This window comes from Anas platyrhynchos, chromosome 2, assembly GCF_047663525.1.
Source record: "Anas platyrhynchos isolate ZD024472 breed Pekin duck chromosome 2, IASCAAS_PekinDuck_T2T, whole genome shotgun sequence".
NCBI classification, from domain to species: domain Eukaryota; kingdom Metazoa; phylum Chordata; class Aves; order Anseriformes; family Anatidae; genus Anas; species Anas platyrhynchos.
In genome coordinates this window covers 96,679,586-96,707,221 of record NC_092588.1, presented here as the reverse complement: position 1 = coordinate 96,707,221, position 27,636 = coordinate 96,679,586, and the positions used below count along the sequence as shown (strand labels likewise).

General features: G+C 38.0%; 1 protein-coding gene across 14 annotated transcripts in view; it reads right to left on the bottom strand.

Annotated features, from left to right (window-relative positions):
* The window catches only part of ELMO1 (engulfment and cell motility 1), a 310,601-nt gene that overhangs the window by 131,471 nt on the left and 151,494 nt on the right, over positions 1-27,636 (bottom strand). For all 14 annotated transcript variants that reach the window (XM_027451441.3, XM_027451440.3, XM_027451439.3 and 11 more), the window contains one exon: positions 23,393-23,501. In XM_027451441.3, coding sequence (XP_027307242.1) covers positions 23,393-23,501 — 109 coding nt within the window. The remainder of the gene's footprint in view (positions 1-23,392; positions 23,502-27,636) is intronic.

Here is a 27,636-nt window from a genome sequence, read left to right as displayed (position 1 = left end):
ATGCAACAACACTCACAAATATCCACAATGAAAACCAGTTGGAACATATTCCCACTGAAGAAAAACAAAACAAGAAAAAAAAAAAAAAAGTGTCCCATTTTCTGGTTGCTTTCTTCACCTGCAAGAATCTGAGTTTTCTGAGTGCCAATACTCTCACAGTTCACACCACCTCCAATCCTACACCTTTAGTACAGCACCACTGTCTCTACTCTGAAATGGAAAAGGTATTTTTAGCTTGCAGATGGCAGAGAAAGCTCTTGCTCTGAAAGGTAGAAACAGATGATTTTATATATATGCTCACTGAGCTATTAAAAACATCCGGCACAGTTGGGAGTCCTCAGTCTGTCCAGATTATTTTTCAGATTTCATAATCTGTTTAAAATATAGCAGAACCAAGGTATTATAACATGATATAAAAGCAGTCTTAAACCTTACATTGGCTAATTACAAATAAGATCCTTCCATATACAAGTAGAAAAAAGCAGCTTTGCATATCACAGGTCTTCTCTGATTTAATTATAGCAGGCCATTCTCTTAACAGATCAACAAGAGACTTTGTATGCCTGTTTTTACTTCAGACATAGACACATCCAGCAAACATAACAGTAAGCAAACCATAATCTCCATTGAGACAACGGATGAACTTTACATGTAAATTCAAACAGGTAAAATATATTCCACAGTATTGAATAGGGCTGTTTTCTGAATAATTCAGATACTCCATGCCAGATGTCTCATAGACAAACACTTAAAAAAAAAAAAAAGAAAGAAAAAAGAAAGAAAACAGGCAAGTAGTCCTTAAGTTTTTCTAAAGTTTTTGAAGACAACTGAAAGTCTGTCTGTATGACACCACTTTTCCCAAGCCTGTAAAATAAAACCTTGCATATATTCCTGTAACATTTGTTTTCCTTTTGTGAGACATGGGATAAGACAAAAAAAACCCTAAGGAACATTTCATACATCACTATTTTACGAAATAGCAGAAATGCTAAAATGTTTAGCCGTGTTGCTTTTATTCGTTGTTTTTTAATGTTATTTTTCCAAAATTCCAGTTTGAGCCTTGCCAGCACCTTGGGATGTAGACTGAATCTTTTTTTTTAGTGTTAAGTCCTGTAAGGTCATCGGATACACATTTGACCTTTCATTTGCTCACACTAAAAGCGAGAAGCATCAATACATTAAAAAGCATACCAGTTGCACAGAATCCCAAATAAATTACTAACACCCTACTCAGGCTTTAGATATTTGGATTTCTACTACCTACAAATTTAAACAATTCAGTTGCTGGCTTAATTTTCATTTCTCATAAGCAGACAATTAAAACTGCAACATAATTTGAGAGCAGCTATAAAATGACTGAGCGGACTCATTTGAACAAGCCCAAAAAAGACACAAACCACTTTTAAAATAAATATTTTAAAATAGTAACAGTTATTTGGCAAAAGGTTAACATACAAAAGCATTTATCAAAAGTAGGCTGCATACAACCACGCCTCCCTGTCAGAAGTATAAGCAATGAACTACAAATTTAATGAAGACAGAAGTTCAATGAGCCAAAATGCTTGTCTACTTTGTGGATTATGTTCGTCTCTGAATTGCTATTGCACATCTTGCTTAGTTACAATACTCACAGCTAGGCAGCCAGGTTCCTGCATTACTCACCAAATGCAAAGCCTCAACACTTGCAGGAAACACAGGCTGTGTCTTTACATTCAATACTGAGTCTACATTCACACACTTTATTCTTCACTTCTGTTTGTGTGCAAATGGTGGCAGTCTAACATACATCATCACACATTTTATAGCGTGAAAATACTCATTTTGTGTAAGGATACCAAGCTTTGGTACATGGGAGAGAAAATAAGGACTACATTCCAGTGTCCATATGCTTAAGCAGTACCTTCCTGTGAGCTCTCATGGCTTTCTCCTAAGGGTGAATTCAGCACACGACAGTGCTGTTCTGACTATGCTGGAATCCAAGTGAGAGACACCAGCTTCTGAGGACCATCTGTTGTTGCTCCTCAGTGAAGTGTTTCAGACTCAACACATTTTCCTACAGTGGCCAGAGAACTTCATGACTTTGTGGTTGGAAAGAGGCTGTAACAGACAAATAAGCTCAATATCACCTGTCCTGCACATGATGTATAAGCTGCATTGATTTGTTTGTCCTAGCATAAAAGACTGCCCTGAGCATCCTTTTCTGTCTGCATCGCTACCCATTTTAGATTATGAGAAAGACAACACCTAGTGTGTCTACTGTGCATCACAGTAATCCTGAGAACTAACAAGTGGCAGAACCTGGCCTGTAGTGTTTTATGTTGGGTTAGACATCTTTTGGTTTGGGAGTGATGTTCTTTTCTTCACTACTTTTTAATCCTTAGGAAGAAAACACTTAACATATTAAAGTATAAAAGCATTTGTTAGTGTCAGTAGAGAGCTCTAAAGACCAAAACCAAGAACAGCCAGTTTATCCTAAGTTATCTTGATGTTTTAACTAAAGGAATATTAGCAAGCCAGGTGATTAAGTTGTGTGTAATATACCAACAATGGAAGATATACTGAAGTCTAATAGCCACACAACATAATAATACCTTATGCTTTGTCAAGCTCTCCTACAAAACCTCAGATGAAATTAAATAGCTTAAGTCAAATTTAATGATGTAGCCCATAGGCCTATCTTACATGTGTTCTGAGTTCATGGCCTGTTGTTGCAGTTTAGCATTTTCCAAACAATGATAAGCCACTATCACTAATGTAATGTTACCTCTTAAAAGCACTTCTAATAAGCAGCCGAGAGAGCAAACTCAAATAAACTGTGCTTTCATTGGAACTGAAGGTTGCATTAGTCACCATCTTCCTTCACATTTTCTAAATAATCTGGAGAACCACTAGATTTGTAACCATTTTTAATCCCTATTAATTGATTCATGTACAATTTTGCATGTCCCTGACTGCCAGCACTGCTCAACTTCACAACAGTGAATCAGATTCCCTTGGTAAGGTTTTGATCATTAAACCATTAATGAGAGAGAAGTAATTTTAAGGGCACTTCAAACTCAGCCTGGTGGTATTTCAACACCAAGCTGGGTGACTGAACTGATGTCTGTGACCTGGCTACTACAGCAATTTGCCTCTGCTAGAGGAAGGTCGGTTGTAATTGCACATATCCACACAGACCATGTCTTCATGCAAAGCAGAAAATATACTGCAGTGACAGCCTTAAGAGATAAAGAGCAACATTTTCCTGGAAACTTGCAGAAGACAGAAGCAGTCAAGCAAGAGAATAGAAAAGGAGGAAAACAACCAAACATACCAAAACCAACCAACCAAACACCCAAGCTTGACAGATACCAGTGTATTCAATTATTTGACTTCAGTGTCTGATCTGCACCTAAATTTGTAAGTGCTTAATGAACCAGTCCCCCGAAAATAATTCTGTACACTCTTCCTGAGTTTAGATGTAAAGATGAACTGATGCCTTTGTTTCTGGAAGGGTTAAGCATCCTGCCTCAGTTTAAAGCCTGACTTAGAGAGGTGGAAATTCTCCTTGGAGGACTTTCAAAGAAACTGCATGCTCTGTTAAGGTTATGACAGAAAATACAGTTTAATAAAACAATTGGAAGGTACATGAGGTTTAGGTGTCTGGTAAGTGCCTAAGTTTAGTGTACTGTAGGTATTTATATTTCACATACTTTCAAAAATGTAAGCTAGCATTGAATTAGGAGAATAGACTCTATTCATGCTTTTGCTTCAGAAACAGTCCTCCTGGACAACGAGGCAAACTGACTTTGCTGAATCAGCACTCTCAAGTTTCTTTTAGCAGGGGAGATTAAATGAGAAGCTCTGCACATTTATACCAGAAAGCAAACACAGCACTTTCAAGGAATGCCTTCACTAACTAGTTAGGATAGTTGGAACACATGAAAAACAACTGCTATAAGAAAAGGAGATGAAATTAAGCACAGTCCAGCTTTTTTTTTTTTTTTTTTAAAACATCTCATAAGAAATTTCCCTTGTCCTGCCTTTAAAAAATGCACAGTAGTTGCAATTATATCACCTCATTTCAGCTACATATTTAAGTATATAATTTAGCATAGTATCACCAGACAGAAATTAAAAAAAAAAAAAAACCACAAACACAAACAGAACATGCCCTTTTATGTTTTATCCTGCAGTGAATCTTACAATAGAATTATACAATGGTTTGGGTTGGAAGGGATCTTAACGATCATCCAGTTCCAACCCCCCTGCCATGGGCAGGGACCCCTCCCACTAGACCAGGTTGCCCAAAGCCCCATCCAACTTGGCCTTGAGCACTTCAAGGCATGGGGATCCACAGCTTCTTCCTTTTTTGTTTGTTCTTTTATTTATTTATTTATTTATTTATTTATTTTTCAGTGACGACTCAAAATGCACTACTCCCAAAACAACCAAACAGGCAGCAAATACTTAGACTAGATAACTGTTTGCATTAATAATCGTACTGGCTCTTAAAAGAAACTAAACTTCTCAATCTAGCTTGAGATCCCTTAGTCTTTCAATAACTCATGACATAGTTAGATCACTCGTTACCATAAGCAAAGGACCCTATTTTAAAAGGATTATTTATTAGATTCCATATATTCCTCAAACTGCTTAGTCATGTATTTTTTTTTCCAATTTGTCTTCTGTTCTTTAATGAGCAGGGAAGAGAAGAAACTCCATAGGCAAAATCCAATGCAAGACCCCCAACACACCCCCATAATCTTTTATGAGCATTGATTCTCAAAGTATTTGCTCAGAGACCCCTGGGGAGCCAAGCAATTCTGTTTGCCGAGGACTGCTTCAAGCTCTAGGTATCAAAGACACGCTTCCTTCTATCAACGCTGCATCTAGTCTGTAGACTAGTTTTCTGTCTACATCCATGCCAAGCTGTGCCTTTCATACCTGGCTCCAAGCAGGGCAGTGCCCCTGTGCTTCCTTAGACAAAGACTTCGTTGACTGAGCCCTGTACAATCCCTGTGTGTCAATTGTCCTTTAAAGTCAGTAAAAGGGAAGCATGTCCATGGCATCTTTTTATTCTAGTACCAATGCTGGAATAGGATGAGGCTCCCAAGAGCAAAGCAAAGCATCTAGGCACTCTCATTCCAGTGTGCATCGTCATGAACTCCAGGCACACTGTAATCCATTAAGACGGTGATCCAATAAAGGCAGTGATACTGCCTTTATTAAGAGGCTATTTCCTAGATATTCTTATTACTTCAATTATGTCCAGCAGAGTAACCTACAAGATCACAGTAATAACATTGAACTCTTCTTTATATAAATGCTTTGAAAATTAATGACATAGAGTACTATATATAATGTAATGGTAGTAATAAATTTGTATAATAATGGTCATTGTTATCTCAATAGAGTCCTGTGAATAACTTGATTTATCCATCCTAATGAAAAGAATGGATGAGAACAGAAAATTCCCCCCCCCCAAAAAAAAAAAAAAAAAAAAAAATCCAGATTTTAACTGAGAAACGAATGAAAACCTTGAACATACTCAACCAGTATAGACATTCACCACAAAAACGCCGTGAAGAAACATCACTGGTCACTTCGAAGAGCTGAAAGGAAAATGTGCTCTGGTTGTTTGAGGTGGTGACCCTGTGCCATCAGTCCATATGAATCATGAAACAGACCAAGCCGTCCAGTCCAGGAACCAGGTGGCACCAGCCTGTGCATCTTGGCAGCATTCTGTGACATGCACAACTCCATTCTCAGGCAATTACAACATCAAACCTCTCCTGGGGCTGCCAAGCTTTGTTTAAACAACCCTAGCTAGCTCTGTACCCATGCATGACCTCATCTCCCTTGGCACTGATAAGTGATAGGACACTGGGGGAGTTAATGCTCTGGCCCTGAGTTACTTCAGAGTAACTGGATTAGATAGGATTAAGGTATGTGTTTTCATATATATATATACATACACACACACACACGTATATATAAGAGAGAAAAATAAAAGTAAAACAAACAAAAACCTGAAAATTTTCACATCAGAAGTTAAAAGCTTACAAAAGGACTGAAGTGATAGGACTTATTACAAGAACATTTCAGCACAAATAACATTCATTGCACCTCTCTTAAATGTGCCTTAACTGAGTGAAAGCTGGACTAGAAGCAGGCCCTCAACAGCCAAGATTTAATTTAAATAATCTCTTCTAACACCTGCCGCAGCAACATCTGGCTCCAGCCGCAGAGTGCCAATCCCAGGCAGGTTATAATCCTGCCAATTAGAAGTCACGCACCGAAAAATTAAATTTCATTAGTGGAATGGAGTTTGTGAGCTCAAGCTGGCAAATCTGCATCATTTAATAAATCAGTGAGGGTCTATAAGCATCCAACATTAGGAAGACTCAACCCATTTTCACACAAAATAGCTCTTCCCCTTTGCCATCATCCTTCTCCCTTATAACGCAGCGTTTGCATGGTTACTTGGGATATTCCCCTCTGTTCCAGGGGGCTGCATTCCCTACTCATCAAGAGGAAATGAGATCCTGACGGCCTCATGCATTTTCCTTGAAAGTGATGTCTCAGCACAAAGATTTCAATTTGATACAACGGTGATATCTCACCTCCAGAAGTAATGACTCCATCATACTTAATACTGCCAGTGTTACATTTTTCCTAGATGAAAAGAGCTGCACTCAAACAATGTATTTCAAAGAGACTGTCAATGTCTCAAGAACTGAAAAATCTCTACTGAGTGCATTGATCTTATTTTTCAGAAGTTAATTTCTGGGGCTTCTACCTCTGGGTGGTAAAGTGCAGCAAAGGCCTTGCTTTCTGACAAGGTGATTTGGCACTCTGAAAATCGAGCCCATAAACTTCAGGCTCAAAGCGCTCCAGAACTGAGGCATTCAAAGCCACCAGTCACTGCTGGACAAAGCCTCAGTCACTGTTCCTAGTTATTTTTGCTGTGATGGAACCATGTCTACCACACTTAAAATGCATCCCCTACCATATGCAACTTTTAAGCTTTTGTGTAAAAGATAAACAGAGTTTCCAGTGTATGCAACACACTCCAGATGAAATCTTCTCCAGAAAGCCTAGAATAACCCACTGCTGAGCCACTGCTACCATGATGCGAACACATGTCAGGTAGGACAGGAATGACAGCCATCATTCTAACATACCAGAGAGCTAAAATTTTTGGAGAAGTAGGTCCCATATATGTAATACTTTTTCTACACCTCCTCTTTTCCCTGAATATACTGCAATATTACAGGTCACAGTCATATCAATGAACGTTAAACATGTCCTTGATCTGACCTTAGACATTCAAGGTTTAACGTATACCAAGGAGGTTTTAATGAAAGGATCATACATCTGTGAGAAATGCAAGTAGGTTGCTTATCAGCATTAAAGATTTGTCACTAAATAGATTATTTTGCATCTTAAAAACACAATCAGCTTTTTCTACATGCACCAAAACAAGATTAAATATACATTTGTAAGGCTACAAGATTCAGAACACCATCAATCTGCTCCAAGTAAATGGTGCTCCTGAGATTTCTGATCAGGCTGTAATAAAACCCTTTGGCACTTGAGAAACGCAGGTGGTAAAGGGAAAAAAAAAACCTGCAATCTTGCTCCTGGGAATTCTCAAGCCATAGCTCACATCAGCTCAGAAATGTCTAAGTAATAAAACGGAATCCAGAAAACGAAAGTCCTACTGGTGTACGATTCTTTTCATTTCAGAGACAGAAATGAGAGAGAAACACTCCCTCCCTCCCGCCTCATACAAATCATCCAATTGCAGTAAAATGGACAGTGCCACAAGAAGTTTAGTAATATGGCTTGTGTAGATGGAAATATGGCAAGACTCAAGGTATCAGAACAAATATTTCTTTGAAACACTCCATATGGAGTGTTTCATTCCATGTTGAGCTGGGCACAACTTGAAAATAGGATAAAAAAGTCCATAATATATAAACACATGAAAAATAAATCTTGCTTTGCTTCCCTTAGAGCCCAGGTACAATCAATAAGAACCATCCTTACCAGAGCTTAACTGAGAAAATTTCTCATTACTCATATATGCCTGGCATATGAGGGAGAAGAGCTAGGCCATTCCATACAAGTTTTGAAGTGCATGCAACCTTCTCTCCTTTTCCCAGATCATTACTCTTCCTCCTCCTGCCTGAAGTCCAGCGGGAATCAACACTGACTAGAACTGGAAACCTTTGTGTTGTGTACATGTATATGCACACGTGCAAAAGAGTAAGGCTATCTCGGAAGAAATGTGAGCAGATGGGCTGCCACTAATGAGATGGTTTACAGAAGCATACCCTTCCAAATGAATGTTTGATAAAAAGGAAATAAAGAAGGCTTACTCTACATGCATTTTTTTCCTAATGTAACTGTACCAGGGAAGAACTTTTATTATTATTATAAATTATTATTTTTGAAAGACATAGATATACTAGATGTGGTAAGTCACTGGGTTCTCTGAAAACATCTGTAGGGCACAGTTCAGGCCTCTTCTTCTGCTGTCCACTGCATTTTGGGCTTCCTGACAGAAATATAATCATTAATTGCTCCCAAGAGGCATCATTCTGTGCATCAGAAACTGAGGGTGGCATAGAGAAGCTATACATACAAAAAGATAGGAAAGGAGTTGGAACATGTCTCAGCTCCGTACAATGATAAAAGTACAATGAGAAATCCCAAAAATGTATTGGGAATATACCTTTTCTCAGATGGCATCAACATTAAATCTCACTGCACAGAATGTCATTTTTACTTGAGTTTTAATTCTGTTAGAAGAAATGTAGATTAACTACCTAGCTTTTGTCAGGCTAAAAAAAAGTTGTTTTTTTTTTTTTCCTGTGAAACTGATACTGGAAGAGCATGCAGGACAACAAATCTTTACATAGCTGTGATAGCTGTGAAGCACTATCAACAGCGAATTTGGAAGCTGTTGAAGTACAAACTTTTCATTAATCAGAAAAAATTGTAATACTATAAACACATCTGTACAAAGCTGTGTTTGCTGGGGGAGAAGGTAAGAGCATTTAGACACAAAGAAGGTGGAAACGGACTCTTAGACCTAGTACAACCCAGTACAATTCTGAACTTGTTATACCAGCGTAAAGGCTTCCTGCACTGGGGTTGCTTACCTTAGTGAGAATGAGCTGAAGTAGGAAAATACCATAACAATACTCACATAACTGTGCCCATATGAAAACAGTACAGGAGAAATTTAGCTGTATACCTCAAAATACTTCAATTTTGCTTTGTACACAAATCTAGGTCAACCCAGCCTTTAATATTTTTTTCCCCTTTCCCATGAGGAAGGAGATTCACTTTACTTTTGTCTAGATTTTCTTGTATCTTGTTTTTTCAAAAATAATACATAGGTTTTGCCTTACCATGGCAGGATCATAAATACTTCTCACACAACATATATACTGTAATTCAACTGCTTATGCAAATCATATGGTAGTACTTCTCTTTTGTGAATGGATAAACATAAATTTTACAAGTCAGGAAGAGTTCATGTGAAGGATTACTGCAACTTAGAATTTTTATTTAGGGGAGAGAGAATTAATATCCGAGTAAATTAGCCATTATGCAATGCCACATTTTGTATATACATGTGTGCTGAGTATAACCTATTCCTGAAAGCAACATCAAATCTTTTATCCATCCTTTATAATGGCCTCTATGCCAATGCTCTGGCAGGGCATTTTGGGAATTCAGTACCCTGCTGTATTAAGTAAAATCCAATCTCCAATAAAACACACCACTTGTGGTGCGACTGTCCATGCATGTGAAGATCTGCTTTCCATTAATACTTGTACAGTAATATTGGATTTCGCAGAAGTTCATTGAATGGGAAAACAAAAGGAACACATACACTGCAGAGGTAGTTTTAAACAGGAGTGAATAATGGGTCCTCTCCCCGAATTTGCCCAGTTATGTTCAACATAAATGTGCCAGCTTTACCAAAGCATCTGTAAAAACATTTAAAAATTCATAATTCAGCAGTGACAAGGAGAAACACTTTTTTTTTTTTTTGATTTCAAAATGAATAGGTATCTGAAAATATATCTGATCACTTCAAGCTGTCACCACCCACCCCTGGAATCTGGGGGTGGAAAAGAGGAGGAAAGAAACTGCTGATGATGGAAATGGTTGGTTATTTGTTCATTATCAGTGAGCAGAGACAGAAATAGCTATTCCAGTGTGCTGAGATGATGCGTAAATTTGTCTGAGGGTCAGCACAGCTTCTCCAAAGCTAAGTAATACAAGACGATGTTTCTAATGCAGCTAACTGGCAAGTCTAAGAGGTATAAATTCAATGAGATCTTAAACCTTATCTCTTTAAGGCAGTGGAACAGGTTGCCCAGACAGGTTGTGGATGCCCCATCCATGAAGCCATTCAAGGCCAGGCTTGATGTGACTCTGGGCAGCCTGCTCTAGTGGTTGGCAACTCTGCCCAGAGCAGGGGAGTTGAAACTAGATCATCTTTAAGGTCCTTTTCAACCCAGGCCATTCTATGATCGTGTCCAAAAATTTCAGCTGAACATCTCCATCCTCGTGCTCCCTATGCCTAATCCAGAACCACAGAACAGAATTACAGAATCATTAAGGTTTGAAAAGACCTCTACAATCACCTAGTCCAAGCATCCAAAGTTCCAGACCTGTCAGAAGTTCCAAAAAACAGTTTTTCTCATGTCACACCATATTTGGTATCACCTTGAAACTCCATCTAATCTACTGTGATCAAGAGAACATGTGAGACTGGCATATCTACTGTATATTTCTAAATTCCAACACATGAACAGTATCTCAAAAAACATGTCTAAAAAGGGCCAAACAACAGAGATCATGTGATTTTTAGATCTGTCTGCCTCTTCCCTTTGCTCTCAATTGCCTGGTAAGAGAATACCTTTTACATATAAATTTATTTTTTAGGTTGCAGATGCAGAGCCTGGAATAGCTCTATGTCCTCAACTTGAACAAACAAAATAATAAATTGAAATATCCAACTGTAACTTCACAGAAAAAAAAACATATTGGTGGAAAAAAAGAAAGAAAAAAAATCAGTGAGATATACCTCCTCTCCAACATTTTTCTGACATTACTGAAATGCTTACATCAGTTCCAAGACTTTGATACTTCACTGTACAGGAAAAGAGAAAAGTTAAACAAAGTCAAGTTTAATCTCCCTAGCTGTTAGTAGCTTTCTATAATTACCCTTAAAGGCCATTTGATTTGATAATATATTCACCATGATATAAAACTTACATAATGTTTTTCAATGGCTTATTAATATGCAAATATTAGGGTAAAGATTGAAAATGCAACTCAAACATTCCTAAAACATGATGGTGTGCTATTTAAAAACAGAGAAAAAAAATAAATAGCGCATCAGCATTACACAAAGTACAGCCAGAGAATACAACAGGTTGAGTTCTAGACCAACTGCACTGCAATTCCTGCAGCTATGCTAGGTGTTCACAAAAATCAAAATGTCTGAGTTTCAAATGCAGGGAAATAAGTATTAAAATTACCCTTCACAATACCTGAGGGGAAGGAAATGAAGGGGCAGCTGATGGCTCTGCTGTTGAAAGCTGAAGGAAATGAAGATGATTCACCAACTATCTGTCCGTAAAACACAATACCACCTCACAAAGAATGCTCAAGATTTTCAATGCCTTTAAAAATAGCACATCAACAAAATATTATTGTAGACTTGTGACCCTACAGCCCTTTCAGATGATAGGCTTATGACAAACCTGATCATGGATTATTATATGAAAAGACAGCGAACTTTCCAGACTACAAGAACATCAGACTGTACAGCATTAAATTAGGCAAACAATATCACCATCAGCCGGTACCAGGATAATGAGATCACACGGCACCTTCAGCTGGTCCCTATGGGAATTACTCCAAGTTGATCACAAGCTCGTCATAAAACATTATCTGAGAAACTAAGTCTTGGAGAGAAACAGGCAATAGAAGTAAAAAGCTGAGGACTAAATCATCTTTAGAATTTTCTGATTTATTTACTTAGGGCCTGGATAGCTACACTCAAACTTTTTTTTCTGTGGAAAACCATTCATTCCTTTACAATTTCTATTCAATGTTACTGGCTCTGATTTTTTTCCTCCTCCAAAATGGTTTCATCTGTTTTGATAATATGCTCTGCTTTACACAACACTAATTTAGCATTAGCATTCCTTTGCTATGGCCAAGCCAATCTTTCTCCCATTTAAGCCTTTTGGTAACTTTTCCTACATAGGTGTACACCTTGAAATCTCTTTGAAGTCAAAAGTACCATCTACTCTTTAAAAAACAAAAATAAATCCAACCAACCAACCAAAAAATAAACAACAAAACAACAACAACAAAAACAGATTAATAGCAACTGAGTTATTCACTGAGATGCTGTGTGGCTTACAACTCGGAAAATGAGAGCCTTCTGTCCTGTGAACTCTGCCCCACCTGGAAAGTAACCTGCATTGAATTCTTTTGCATTCACCTCCTATTTGGTACAACTCGTGATGGCCTATTACCAACGTAGGTTGGTAATAATAAGTTGTATTCTACACCATACACTAAAAACCATGGGCAGCTGAAAACAAAAATGACAAAATATTCTCACTATTAAAAGATGGACACTTGAAACGTATGGTTATAAGGTGATCATTTTGCTTTCTGATTTGGTAAATTTGACACTTAATTCTCACTGAGTGCTTGCAGGGACACAAAGATCAAGATATTAGAGGTTTTGCTTTTTAATTTTACTGCTCAAGTATCAGCTATATTCTGTGCTGAGGCTTAAAACTTCAAATGAAAAGCACCCAGTCAAAGAGCAACCAAAGAAAGGACTCACTAACCACAGGACTTATTGCAAGAAGTTTAAGAAAGTCAACATCGTGCCAATAAGCTTTCATAGTTATAAGTACACAAGCAATCGTATTTTGAGTCTTGATAACCTACTTCAGATGAACAAAGAGTCCAATGCTTTTCCTTAGCTCCTTATCAGCCGTTTCATAAAGCATCATAATATTGGCTATAATCGTGCTGTGTTTTTTGTTGTTGTTTTGTTTTGTTTTTAAGTGTCTGTCATCAAGTGTCTCTTTGATGTGAAGAGAGCGTGATGGGTCTTTCCTTGGATACTCAATAGAATAATTAAATTGATACTCTGTAGTGATAATTAGGAAAGAAAAAAAGAGCCCACCAGCCACTTTGGGGCATTATTAGCAAGCATATTAGCAAGCTGTGTGCATAAAAAATAGAAAGGACCAGGAAAAGCAAGCTTGGCCGTGAAAGAGTTAAGACCTAGTTGTGCTAGAGGCCAGAAGTTTGTTAAGACAGCATTTGAAGCTGCAAGAAGGATAAAGCCTGTTTACATACATCAGTAATAAATGAGACTGAGGGCAAAAGAACAACAACAACAACATCTCTAACTTGAGCCACAATTTTTTCCTTCAATAACAACTTGCAAAGATCCAGAACAAAGTCACAACTCTCCATGCCAAAGGAGCGCAGGGGCACGTAACAACTCCTCCATCAAAAAATCATTCACATATCTAATAACTTCCCACAAAGAGTTTCATTTTGTTCTGATATCCCTAGTACACGAAACAAAGTATTATGGGAGCCTAAATTCATACAACAACCTGATTTCAAAGACAAAGACTGGGAGTCTGTATGGGTGTATGCATGCACACCTCCCTATTAATAAATTGCCTACTGTGACAGGCTCCTCGAGTAGGCAGCATATAATTACAATTCCCTTAATGATTTATCAGCATACAGAGTCACACAACTTGTGCATATGAAGAGTACAGCTCTACTTTGCCCAAGAGATGGTGAGAAGGAGTTATGGGAGACTGCTTCATCTGAGGGACTGTCCTGAGAGTACGGACAGACATACCGATAAGTATGAGAAGAATTAGATGCCCTTGAGAAGAACTAGGGCCATCCTCTGTCAAAACTATCACAAAATAATGAAATAGAAGTTCTAGCTATGCTAGCTGTAAAACAAATGGTTTTAAGTCTGTGGAGAACAGGGACATGTGATGAATGTGAATACTTGGGTTGTAATTAACTAAGGAAATGAAACCCCATCTTAGCAGTTGTGAAGACCAAACCGCTCTGGGGACTCTTCCATCCCCATCTCCCTGGCCAGCAGCACCAGAAGCCAGTTCTGCTCCCAGCCTGCCAGCGTCCCTTCCCTGGGCCTGGCACCGGCAGCAAAGGTCCTGTTTGGAGGGTCACAAGGTTTCTCTTTCAGGAGATGCCACCCTGGCACTGCTCTCTCATCCCTAAGGAGCCAGCAGCATGCTGGAAAAGTGCCCTGCAGGCCCTGTGAGCAGCTCTATGCAACCAGGGCAAGGAAGGTACTGGGGAGGAGAGCATGTGGCCAGCCCCAGGCTCTCACAAGAGGGTAGGCTGAGACCCAGGCCTGGCTCCACCAGCCCTGATATTTCTTACCTTGCTGATGGGGAGAGGTGAGATCCTGATGAAAACTTGTCTAGGAGCCAGGATTTGCCCCCTGGCTCCACCCCATGACACAAAATCATGTTTACATTTGTTTTAGTATCATAAGTCAACTCTCCAGGTTATTTGGAATTCTTTCCCAAAATTCGGAATTGTCCTTACCCTCCCTTAATAAGAGGCATTAAAACTTTTACTTAAGAATTACACTGAAATTATTTTTTGATTCACACAAGGTGGCCATGACAAAACTTCAGCTTAAATTGTTCAGACATTTTACAAACCAAGCAATTCACTTCCTTGTCATACATAAAGACATGCCCTGAAAATGCATTCATCACATTTAAACACCTGCTGCAAAGTTTCTGCTAACCCAGGTATTGAGAATGCCAAATGCCAAGTAAATAAGTACAGCTAAAGAGACCATTTCAAGGGTGGTTTACTCACTCTTTGAATCATGAAACAGAGCAAAATGTAATCCTGCAGACTGCTGCACAATTAAAAGCTCATGCTGAAACACGAACATCTCTGTGGTCTGTAAAAGGCCTGAGGGTCTACAGCTTTCTCCCATCACAGTTCCAGCTAATTTATATTTCTTCATGAAGGGCAAGTGAAATTTAGTTGTTAGAAGCTAATTTTCTTAAACTTTTCATTAGCAAGAATTTCAATGGAAATGAAAGTGACAGATGGTATTTCAACACGTAGGCAACGTTAGTAACTCAACGTTAAATATCCACATCACCTTCAGAGTGTGGATCCAATCCTTCAGGTTACTCACCTTTACTGTTACTTTTACTTGCACACACAGAGCATAAACAGTAAAAACTTAAAACAAAGTACATAAGCAGTTAGATGTTTTATATTAAAGTACTGCTAGTGAATGACAGATAAAGAAAATATATTAAGATCTAGACTTTCACTACTGTTTTGTTTGCTGTTTTGATCAACTCCCTGAGAAAAAAAAAAAAAAAACTCTTACAAAGAAATACGTCAAGGATATGCCCTTTTTAATTCATCAGGAATCAACAATGACCCCTCCTTAAAAAGGTTCCCCCATTTTAACTGGGTATATGATCAGTCAGTATAAAAAGTAGGTTGCCAAAGTATCAGGTGGTACAATCATTTGATTGACAAAAAAAATAAATGCGATTATATGAAAAGAGTATTATTCTCTGCTTTGTCGTCCCCCCCAACAAGAACATCCTTATTATCTGTTCAGTCCAAGCAATGGAAGGAACCATCATGTCTTCCTGAGCAAACACAAACAGCATGTTTACAACACACAGCATGCAGTAGGAGAAGCAGGATGTGCTAACCAGAGAAAAGCTTCAAAGAAACATAACTCTACTGTTCTGTGCCTGCCTTACCCTTGGTTAGTACTACATCAGGACATTGTGTCTGATCTCATTCCTTGGAAGCCTGACAATCTGAATTTTAAATAACTTTAAAGCTCTAAAGCTCCCCTCACACATGCAGATTTTTAAAAAGGTATTTACTGTGAGTCAGAAAAAGTTTAAAAAAAAAAAAAAAGACAAATTACGAAACAAAGGTAAAAAGCCTAAGAGAATAAAGCTTTCTGACAGAGGACTCGACTACCCAGTCAATAGCAATCCAAAAGTGCCTCCAGTGCCATGCAAACATCCATGAAGCTCCATGTGTTGGACCACCTGGGACACTTAGTATATCCACAACCTCAGAGCCAGTTCAGCAAGAGGTTGTTACAAGGATATTCACTTGCTCAAGAAAAGCAATGTTACTTGCGAAACCTCATCTGTTTGCCAGAACACTGCACACTTTTCTATCCTTTGCTAGTACAGCCTTGTCTCAGGAACAACGGCTACTGAACAGTAAACGCTGGTTCTCATTTTAGCAGACAACCGGCTAATGATTTGTCCTCAAACTCCCAAATCATTCCATCTTTTTTCACACAGCAAAACCTCTAGTCCCTCTTTTTTCACCTGTAAAGCTTTCTGCTTCCATCCTGAATATCCTTTAGCGTTGCCCAAACATTTTTGAAACATACAAAGCAACAAGATAGATACACTGAAAGTCGATATTAAAGCAACACTGAGCTTTTACAACTTATTTGATTTTATGTACAATTCATTTAGCAACTATATGCCTCTTTTAAACATAGCAATTGCAAAATTTTCAGCCTACTGCATAGAAGAGCTATGAAACCATGAGAGGTTACTGCAAATTTTAAGCACAACTTGTTGTGAAATCTAGAAGACTTTGGCTATTTTTAACAAATCTGTATTTATAAAATAATAACAAAAGTGAAATAAGGAGGCCCAGAATTGATTCCAAGATTATTTTTCTCTTAGGTACAATCTGCTCAGCATTAACCTGTCACTGAACAAAGACCAACCCTCAAAATGTCCACAAATTGTTCCAGGAAAGCAAAAAATATTTGGCTATACCTAAGCTGTCTGAAGGAACTTGCAAACCTGCAGGCAGAGGGAAACTTTAAAAGCCTGAACAGTTCCCCAATGCCAGGAAGAGATGCAGAGTTTTCAAAATGGGACACATTTTGAAGATTTTATTTAATCCCCAGTTTTTTCTAAGGCAATAATCCAGTGTATCCACATCGCCTGGTTTGCTTTCACACACAAGCCTAGACTTAAATGTTACTACATCATCCATATAGCTTAAAAAAATAAATAAATAATAGAATTTGGTTCCAGTGACCACATTAAGAGAAATTACTGCTTTTATTCTACCATGATATCAAGCTAGCTAAAGCCATAGCTTCCACTAATTACAGGAAATCAACTCCAAGATTTTTCTTTCTCCCCATCATTCTTCACCTTTGTTCTGCTAGTTCCCTAGTTTAGTATCCTCAGCAGCTAAGGTCTACACCTTATTCCCAATTTGATTTTATCAGGCCTTAACTTCTAAATCTTAATTCTTCCTGTCCCTTTCATTACCAGATAAGAGAGTTCTTCACACATAATCATATTACCTCTTTGTTGTCTTTGGAAAAATAAATTGATTTCTAGAAAATCTTTTCCATCCATGCATCTTTCTTGCCCTTAAGTGTCCAGGTTTTTTTCCCACATTTCATGCTTATCGTATGAATAATATTATTGAAAATTAGGTAAATGTAATTTTAAAGGAAATAAGGAATCCTGTATTCAGGACACTGTAAGATTAAGCACTTTGTACATATGAAACAAGTTATAAAACCTGCTCCAAAGAGATCAAAGACTTATAAAAGCAGACATATGGCTATAGACAATAGGAAAAACATGATTAGGGTGGCTAGCTGACTGACCCAGCAGCCAACTTTGTATTGACTTTGAAGCTAACAGTACCACATGTAGAAAGCAATGTTCCAACATCTGTCTCACTATCCCTCAGGACAGAGGTAAAACCAAATCATCTTGCTCAAAAAGTGCCTGCAGCTGCTCATGTTCTCAAAGATTACACTGGATGCTTTGCAAGAACATCACAGTTTACCATAAGCGTGCAGAGATTAAGATTTTTTAGAGCAAGTAAAAAAATAAAAGAGCATCTCCCTAGGGAAAGGGAGTTTCATTCTCTTTCCAGAGGGACTGTGCCAACAGGACAAGGACTGTTTGACAAAGACTGATGTTCTGCTGTTGTACAAAAGTACAATTCAGATGACTCCACAAGTTACTGGCTTTGCATTAAGAAGGACAAGCATATTTAATACCCCTAAAGTAAGGAATGGCTAATTTGCTAGTAATGCTTCCAAAGTAGCCCTTAAAACTCAAGATCAATATGGATTTTAGGTTTTCCCTCCCCACCTCCCCCTTCACTGCTACTCATTGTTTTCAGAGTTAGCTGAATGGTGTTTATCTTGTGACCTTCACTTGAGATCTGATGAATTTTTGCTCTGACTGGGTGTTATCTGATGTGGTGATGGTTTGAGCAAGAGAATAAAGAGGTGGATATATGAGAATGAATGCACTGAAAAGCTAAGACAAAGGAGGTTATGATTTCTTTATAACTATTACATTATGTTCTAAAGATAGGATCAAAAGTTCAGGATGAAAAAGAAAATTTGCTACCTTTTACTAAAACCTCCTTGGTAAGAAAAGTGGTTCAGTTTCATAACATACATTTCCTGACTCCTAAAGTGCTTCAGTCTCCAGAAGATGAAATTGCAAGAAGAAACCTCAGAACACTAAAAATATCTAATTTTATTTACTATTTCAGGGGGTTTATTCTATTTAAATTTAAGAAAAGAAGGAGAAGGTAAAAATTACCTTTCAAGGCAATTACCTTTCAAGCAAGGGGAAAAAAATTATATATGACATTCAACTATAAAAACATTGGATTTGCTGTCAACGAAAAAATCGAACCACATGAATCCTCAAGTCTAGAATGCTGACCCTGCAGTGACCAGTATGGTTTCAGGGAAAGATCAACAGAAAAATCCTACAATGTACATTGTGGATTGTGCAAAGATGAAAAAGTGCTTCCTGACCCTTGCAGCAATCAGCTTACTCCTTGAAGCATGAGATTTGATTACCTTCATCTCGGCAGGCACAGCACTATATACCTATTAAGTACCCAGCATGATCTAAGGGACAATAACGTAAGAATTTCTGAACCAATTCAATTCTGCAACGTGGGCAATAATTGCAATGAGTAATCCATACCAAGAACATGTATGAACAGCATCAAGGGCATTATAACGTGTTGACATTTACATCTTCTCCTTTGAGGAAAAAAAATCCTATAAATGGATCAAGTCTAACAGAAGCCCATGACAATTAAATTCTCCACAATAAGAAAGCATGAAAACCCAGCGAAGAAGTTATCTGATAAAAGCTTTAGGACAAATATTCTCTGACATGTGGCATATATCCCTGCGGTCTGTCACAAAGCTTGAGTGCTGATTTTTGCTAAAGCCCCTAAACACCACCCATCAAAAAAATCACATGGGAACATTTTCAGTTCAACATCTGTGTCCTGCTCAAAAATACACTAAAAATACTCAAGGTCTGACATGCCTTATATATAGAATAGCTTCAGGCATGCAATGATATTGGCATATAAACATATTCAGACTGTAACAGTGGCAGCACTGAGGAAAGCTGTCCGTCTGCACACATCACTAATCTACTCTTCATCCATCGACTACAAGCTGGTATTTCTTTTTTTATTATTATTATTTTTATTTATCTGCAGTGTTACTGTCTCCCTGCAATGCCAGCAGACTGTTTAGGAGGCATTCGTCTAAGCACTTATGTCACATACCAAAACCTGCAGAAAGAAGAGGGAAGATGGAGGTTACCTTAATTTTCATAGCTACTAAGAATGAAATATGGAAGGCCTTATTTTATCTGCTCTTTGTGAATTTGCCCATGCACCAGTATTGCCGAGCATCAAAGCGCTGCAGGAGGGGAACGAGTGTGATCGCTGGGGTGAGAATGTTACTGGCTGATGTCAGCTCTAAGACACAGAGGACAAGACGCAAATCAGCTTGCTATCCAAGATGTACAAAGGAAACTATTAGTGGAGAAAGGAGAATTATCAAAGCATTTGCCAAGGTGAGTGTCTTGGCAACTAGTCAGTAAAGCCATTCTCTTCAATGCCTTTCTAACAGCAACAGTTACGTAAGATTAAAAGATTTAAGCCAAATATTCCACTCTTCCCAGATTCAGAGATTTCACTGACTTACATATGTATCAATAAATTCCATGTTACTTAAACACTACACCAACATTCCTCCCAAGTTGTTGGTTCTTCTGATTCACAGGTCAACCTCTATAAAGCAGTTAACATATTCTCAGCTCACAGCTTACACTTAAGCTTTCTTTTCTTGCACAAGATTAAATGTGTGCTTAAGTGCATTGCTGAAGAAGAAATGAATTTCTGAGTTATGAACATTTGGGAACCAAAGTCAAAGAGTGAAGAAGTATGGTGCTTTGATTTGGAGAAACGCAAAATCTGGAGGAGTGGCAAACCTTTCACATTTTCTTCTGAGTCTTTTTCTGGAATGAATGCAGTGCTTGAAAGGACCAAAAAGAAATGGTAAAATGCCTTCCTCTTGCCTGAAGGTATTCAATACAATGGAACAAGGGCGGTATAATCGGCATTAAAATACTCTTCATAAATAATGGACAGTCTAGTAGCATTTATCTACTCTGCACTTCAGGAAATTTTCTACTGCTGAATATTTCATGAATAAAAGGTAATTTATCGTGGCTTTTAAATTATACACTTCAGAAACTATTAGAAAAAAAGTTCTGTGTTCCTGTGCAATAATGACTAGTTATGAATTTCTATAGAAACACTAGCAGCCTAAATGCATATTTTGAAACATAACACATACAAACTACCAGGGACACTTTTGCCCGAGACTGTAGCTACTGATTTTTAATATGTCCAATCCTATTCAGCAATACAGTATTTATTTACAAGTGAAGAATAAACCTGAATGTATATTTGCCTAAGATGTCAGTTCTAGTTTGCACTTCTCAACAAAATATAGTACTGATCACAGGTCACTTAAGATGCACATCTGTGACAGCAATTTTCAATAAATCTGTTCTCTGTATGTTATTGTAAATGCGTATTTTATTACAGCCTTTGTAAGGGACAATTAGAGTTCCATATAAACAAAACCATTAAGGAATCATACTGGTGAAAAGGTAAATTGTCAAGATGAAACAGAGGTAACCTTAGCTCTGTCCCCTGTGAATATAAGGCTATGATGCAATCTTATTGCTGCGTCCAGAGCCAGATGCTCAGTGGTTGCAGATTAGTGTGACTTCAAAGAAGTCAAGAGTGCTACATCTGGTCTCTATCAACAGAAGCACCAGTGCATTTCGCGGCATCAAACCTGTCTGTACTACTTCACATGTCTATGACAGAGCACCATGGAAGCCTGCTGTGAACAAGCACACCCACCATCCACTGACAAGCAACTCTAACACCACCAAAGGAAAAGATATTTAAACATTAAAAGGTAATTTCCCTCAACCAGAGCTATTCTTGGGGAAATTTTTAGTTTTCTTACTACCCCCTCGCTTCCAAAGTGTAGAGATACTCTAAACGAGTGATGACAAAGTTTTCTTTCTAAAATGAATAAGATAGCAAAAATAACTTTCCTTTCATATTTTTTTTATACGATAACAAAGCTGCCATACCAAGTCCTCTTTTTTTTTAATTCACATTACCTACTTGAAAAGGCCAGATAATGAAAATTTTAAAACATGAAAGCTTTTATCTCCAGAAGTTAGAAGCAATCAGAATAAACAGTACCAAACATGGCAAACATTCTAATAGCCCCCGCAAGTGGACAAATGTGTCTGTGGCAAAAAGATTTATTTACTGAATGACTTCTCATGACACAGGCAAGGAAGAAGTCTGAGACATCTGGCTCACTCCTAGATCAATCATCTTTCTTAGTAGCAAAATGCACTGCAAATCCCATGGAGGGATGGGACATCTACAAAAGACATCACACACGAAGCAGTATTTCAGGTATTTTTCTGTGTATTTACAGAAGTAAAACAAAATTAATCTTTAGCACTTAATCCAAATAGCCTTACAGCTTTGGCAAGGTATGTCCCTCCTACATTTACTAGTACAAAAAAAAACACAAAACCATCAGACAGACCTATCATGGATAATTTGGTTTTAAACACCTCAACTGCAGCAATAAAGTAATTTTGAGGGAGATGGATCTGCTGCAGTCTGCACCTTACACAACGTATTTTTGCTTTTGAAGACATCTAGAATAGTTGTGCTAAGCTGTTCATTTATAGACATAGTGAGTGCAATCCTTAATAACTGGTATACTTGGTATGGTACTCAAAAGTAAGCATCATATCATTTGTCTGGGTCTGTCAAATACTGAGTATTGATTTGGAAGCTGTAAGCAATGCACGGGTTTTAGCCCGTCCTATAGCACAAAGAGTTTTTTCCCCTCGGTCAATAAATTCTCTCAAGACACCACATTTAAAAATCCTGGATGTATTAACCGTCAAATCATACACTTAAAACAGTGCTTTTGACGTCTATTGAAGAGCTGTTAGAAACAAGAACCAATGATATCTATATGCTTGTTTGCTGCTTCCTGAATTGCTCTCCTCATTATATTTTGTGGACTTAAGCGTAAAGGTAAAAGAAAAGCATTTATTAGGGGGAAAAAAATCTTGAAGGAAAACAAGCATCTCTGTTGTGCCCCCTGCTCATGCAGCATGAAAATGAAACTTGTGGTAGTGTTTGCCAGACTGCAGCAGGACCCAAAACATTATTGATGGATAACTTAAGTTTACATATATTGATAAACACCATCTCTCTACACTAACGAAGATACAGAAACGCTCTTCTGTTTGATAGTATCTAACAATTTGGCAGGGGGCTGCAATCGAAGACAAAGACAGCTTTACAGAATGCTTGTTTACTCTGTATTAAAATACAGTATTTTGTATCACAGTGTTAGAGTAAATGATACATATAATATCTGGTGTTTAGGTAGAGCTTTACATATATAAGAGGAAACAGGATGTGTCCATTTTGATGAGCAATCCCACAACAAATGATTGTACTACTCAAAAAAATAACCTAAAGACAAGCCCATGAAACAGTAAGAGAAAGAAGTCTGCACAGAGGATAACTAAGTCACCCGGTGGGACATGAGCATACCCCTCTGGAAATGATGCAACAGCCCTGCTTCACACAGAAGAAATTCATAAAATCAGCTGCCCATTTCCTCTAGTCCACCCTCATTCACGGAGTGCCAGCAAATTAGTATGAGAGACAGAAAAGCAGGCAGAGTCATTCGGAGTGCCGGTATTCAATACGTAACCATAACGAGAAATGATTCACAGAACAAAATGCTTGCACTGAAATAAACTTCAGGTATCACTGAGCTCACTCCATGTTTCTTAGATGTCAAACAAACAGGCCAACTTACGCAGCTCTCCTACTTTCAGTATTTCGCACAGCATCTTTGTCAGCTCAATGCTACTTCGGCCAAATGGGCACTCATGCTTGTCTTCTCGACTACTGTTCTCCAGGACAATCTAAAGTAGGAATTAAAATGGAAAATAATCAGTTTGAAGAATCCATGAGCTGAAGTATTATACGCCACATCCAACATTTACAGTACACACCAGGCTGAATTCAGGAAAGTTTTCATAAACTTTAGCCTTTCCCCCAGCTAAATGACAGGAGAAATGAGCTGACAGGAAAGCAAAACAAATAAACAAAAAGAAACACACACAGAAAGAGAAATGTTGCCTCCCTATCCATGAAGCAGTGACACAGAAGCAGTGCAATTCCAGGACCAACCCAGACGCTTTCCCATTCCTACACAGCGTTGCTGTCCTGCACCAGTCCTGGCTTGAAGATACTGCATCAGAAGCCGAAGAGAATGAAATATTTAAAATATTCAAGAAACATTTCAAATTGCAGGTTAAAGGAAATTAAATATGATGACTCATAGACATGAGCACACCTAGAAGGAATCATAAAAAACATATGACAAAAATTGCATAGCTGGATTCAGGCTCCAAAAAAGATCCAAGTGACAATAATCAAACTCCGGTCCACAGAGTAAGAAAATGTGCTCAGTTTCTCCATTACAGAAGACACTTGCATGCAAATCATTCCAGTGTTTTCACTCTTGCATCAAGCCCATGAATGCCGCAAAAACAGCTCAAGGAAAGTCTTCATGTTATCAGTTGAATTACGGTGCAAAAACATGAGAAAAGAACTTCTTGAACATTTTTGCACCATTTTGCACCTGAAATAATATTTTCCCCAGCACTACAACTAAACAAGAGATTTCACTGTATATGAAAGATGAGTTATGAAAATACTGTAGATTTCATTGAAGGTGTGTGCCTGAAAAGGCAGAAAAACTGGGGCTGGAGAAAAGGAAAAAACAATCAAAACATATTTGCAGTAAGATTTGTCTCTGCAGTAACAAACTTTGCCACCAGCTTTAAAAAAATGGGAAAAAAAATACAACCTAAACATCTGCTGCACAGCTTGGGGGTGAGGGAGAGAGAAAGAAAATGAATTTCAAAGGTAAGAGATTTTGCCAAGCTCCAAAGAACCTCAGCAGCTCTCTAAATTTTCTTCACAAACAAGCGTTTAGACACTGCTCTGTGATTTGCATTCCTCCTGTCTCCTTAGCTCCTATCTTCACTATGTTTTTTTGTTTGCTTTTTTAATCTTTCAACTTTGCCAGCAAGGAAAGCTTCCAAAACAGTAAAACAACATTGCTTTCCATCACGACAGAAAACGTTGTGCTCCTTTCTAAAATCCTAGAGTTCCCACTAAATCTTCATTTATAAAAGGCTCCAAGGCTGGAACTTCGCCCGAAACAAGGTGGTGGTGGCAGAGAGGAGGACTGGAACCATCACTGGATGCCAACAAAACCTTCCCTCTCTCCCCAGATCTTAGCTGTGATTGTTTGTTATCCATGCTGTCTCATGTGCAGAAGTCTTCGCTGTCAGGCAGTTAAGGTAAAAGTGGGAAAACGAAATGAAAACCCAAAAGCAAGAGTGAGTTATCTACTTCACATAGCATGCTGAAACCTCCTCACCAAGAAGTATCTACTCCAGTCCTGCTCTACAAAGGGCAGCTCCAAAGCCATCCCCCGGGGATGTAAAAGGATGGTTGCTTTCTGCATTGTGAAAATGGAAGATCGCTTTGTTTTGGTTTTCATTGTTGTCTTTTTATCACCTAGATAAAACATACTTGCCTCGATTCCCACAGATGCTTAGAAACTAATTCAGGATGTGATAAATACCTGACTCTTACTGCTTTTCACTGGGCCTTTCCAACCGGGTATATTAGAATCACGGTCACCGCTCTGCCAAGAGGACTTACTTTTCCTTGTAAAAGTTTTGGTTTAAATTACACCTAATTGTTCTGTGTCACATCTGGGTAACAGCTGTATCAATTCAAAGAAACACCCCTGCAATTTTTGTTTTATGTTGCTGCAGCCACTGTTCAAGGAACATGAGAATATGATTTTGCCTTCTAGGTGAGTCATCTTGCTCCAGTCTCTTTCATGGAGGATAGTGCTACATTTCCACATCCAAACGCAGGAGCTATGACAGATTGGCACACACGCAATGTAAGGCTGTGTCTTCAACACCTCCCTGGGATCGCTTCTCTTGTTTTATTATTATGTGTTTTATCTCTCACATAATAAAACGTAAAATCTGCATACTGGAGCAGGGGGCTGCTTTGACACAGATTTAGATACAGCAGAGAAACACTGGTAATAAAATCAATGAAGAGGCAAAATGAAAGGGTAAGGGGGAGGGGATGAGAAGCTCTCAAATCAGCATTTCTGCTGGCTTCTGGCAAATGCATTTTGTTGAGTTTCACATTAACCCGACATATTAACATTTCATGAGCACATACATATTTAATGGTGACACCATATATGCATATAATGTAAGGCAGAATTACAGCAATCAGTAATAATGCCAGAGAAATAGTTAAGGAACTGTGTATTGCTATACAGCAAATTAAATGGCAATTTCAGTAATCAATATGTAAAGCAGCTTTGAAACAATCCTCACTCACACTTTCTCTGCAAGCATCATCTTTCAGAGTTTGCTGTGCAAAATAAGGCAGAGCTGACATGTTACATTGCTGCAGGAAAGGAAGATGGAAGACTCTTTACTACATCTAAGGCAAATTTGTAGGCAAATTTGACTAATATGGATCTTCCATAAGAAACAGCAATGGTAAAAAGGTGTGTGGAGGGGTGTCCTTATAAAAACCCAAAGGAAAATTATTCTTAATCTTGGCAAGAGATTTACAACATTCATTAGGATATTTGTAATATTCTTTTCATGACTTCAAGACTCATATCCTGTTCCAAAGTAAAACACTATAAATACAGCTGATAATGGCATAATTTTAATCTTACTTCCTTTATCAATCTGGTTATGGAGGAGAAATAAGCAGAGAATAGACATGTTTGCTCCATAAACTGGTGAAAACTGTAGCAGCGGAAAACATAACACAGCTCTAAACAGAAAATACTCGTGAATCAAGCCATCAGTACACTCTGTAGACATACACATTTCTGTCACAGCAGTTATTTTAGCAAGGAAAGTAAAGCAGTGAGGAAGTCACCAAGACCAAATAACGTTCATTCAAATGGTGGTCTATTATCAGTGTCGTCGTGTCGTCCCCGCCCCCCCCCCCCCAAATACACAACAGCAAGCTGCAGATCTACCAAATGTTTAACTATCAACAGGTATGATTGCTAAATTTTACTCTGGGGAGAAAGATACTTAAAGGCAGAAACCATGGACGTTGCAGGAGAGCTCTCAGCACCTTGACCATCTTCCTTCCATCCTATCTCGGCCCTTGTCTGCTTAGTAGCCCTTTATTTTGATATTAGGCATCTACTTCTGCCAGCTTATCCTCTGTTTTCATAGCTATGGAATTGGGAAGATGGAAAAATGGCTTTTAATACGCTAGATATTATACAGACAAAATCCAAAACTACCTTGCAATACAGAGATACGAAATGCTGCACATCATTTTTTCTTTCTCTGTTTCTTTAAACTCTATGGCCCATTACTATGAGGCAAGGCAAAAAAAAAGCATCATGTGTAACATGCAGTAAATACAGAACAATTTTCTTAAAAATCAACCAAAAATACAGACATGGATCTCAAGAAAATGAAAACAAAAGGGAAAAAATTACCCAGAGAGGGCAGACAGGCAAAGTTTGAGTGAGGATAAGATACTAAAGAAAAAGACAAGATAAAAAGTTGGTAAAAGGAAAGTGAAGTAATTTAAAAAACAAACAAAAAAAGAACACAAACATTCTTCCTCCATTTCTCTAAGCTGCAAGAACAAGATCCATAGAATGAGAACAGAGAACAAAATTAAATCAGAAGAATGAGATTAATTGACTAGCAGAAGGGGAGAAAGGAAGAATTTATATATAAATATTAAATCAAAGGAGCTGAATTTTTTAGGAAAGCCAGCATTACCCATTTTCTTGGCTTTTCTACAGTTGAAACTTTGTAGCCTGTTAAAGCACAAGAATTTGACAATCTCTGTAATAGAGTACAGATCTGTACAGTTTTTACTATTTTTATACCTCATGTATATACTTCTCTCATTTACAAATTCCTGTTGTAAATAGAACAGAAACATTTCCCAAATACAAAA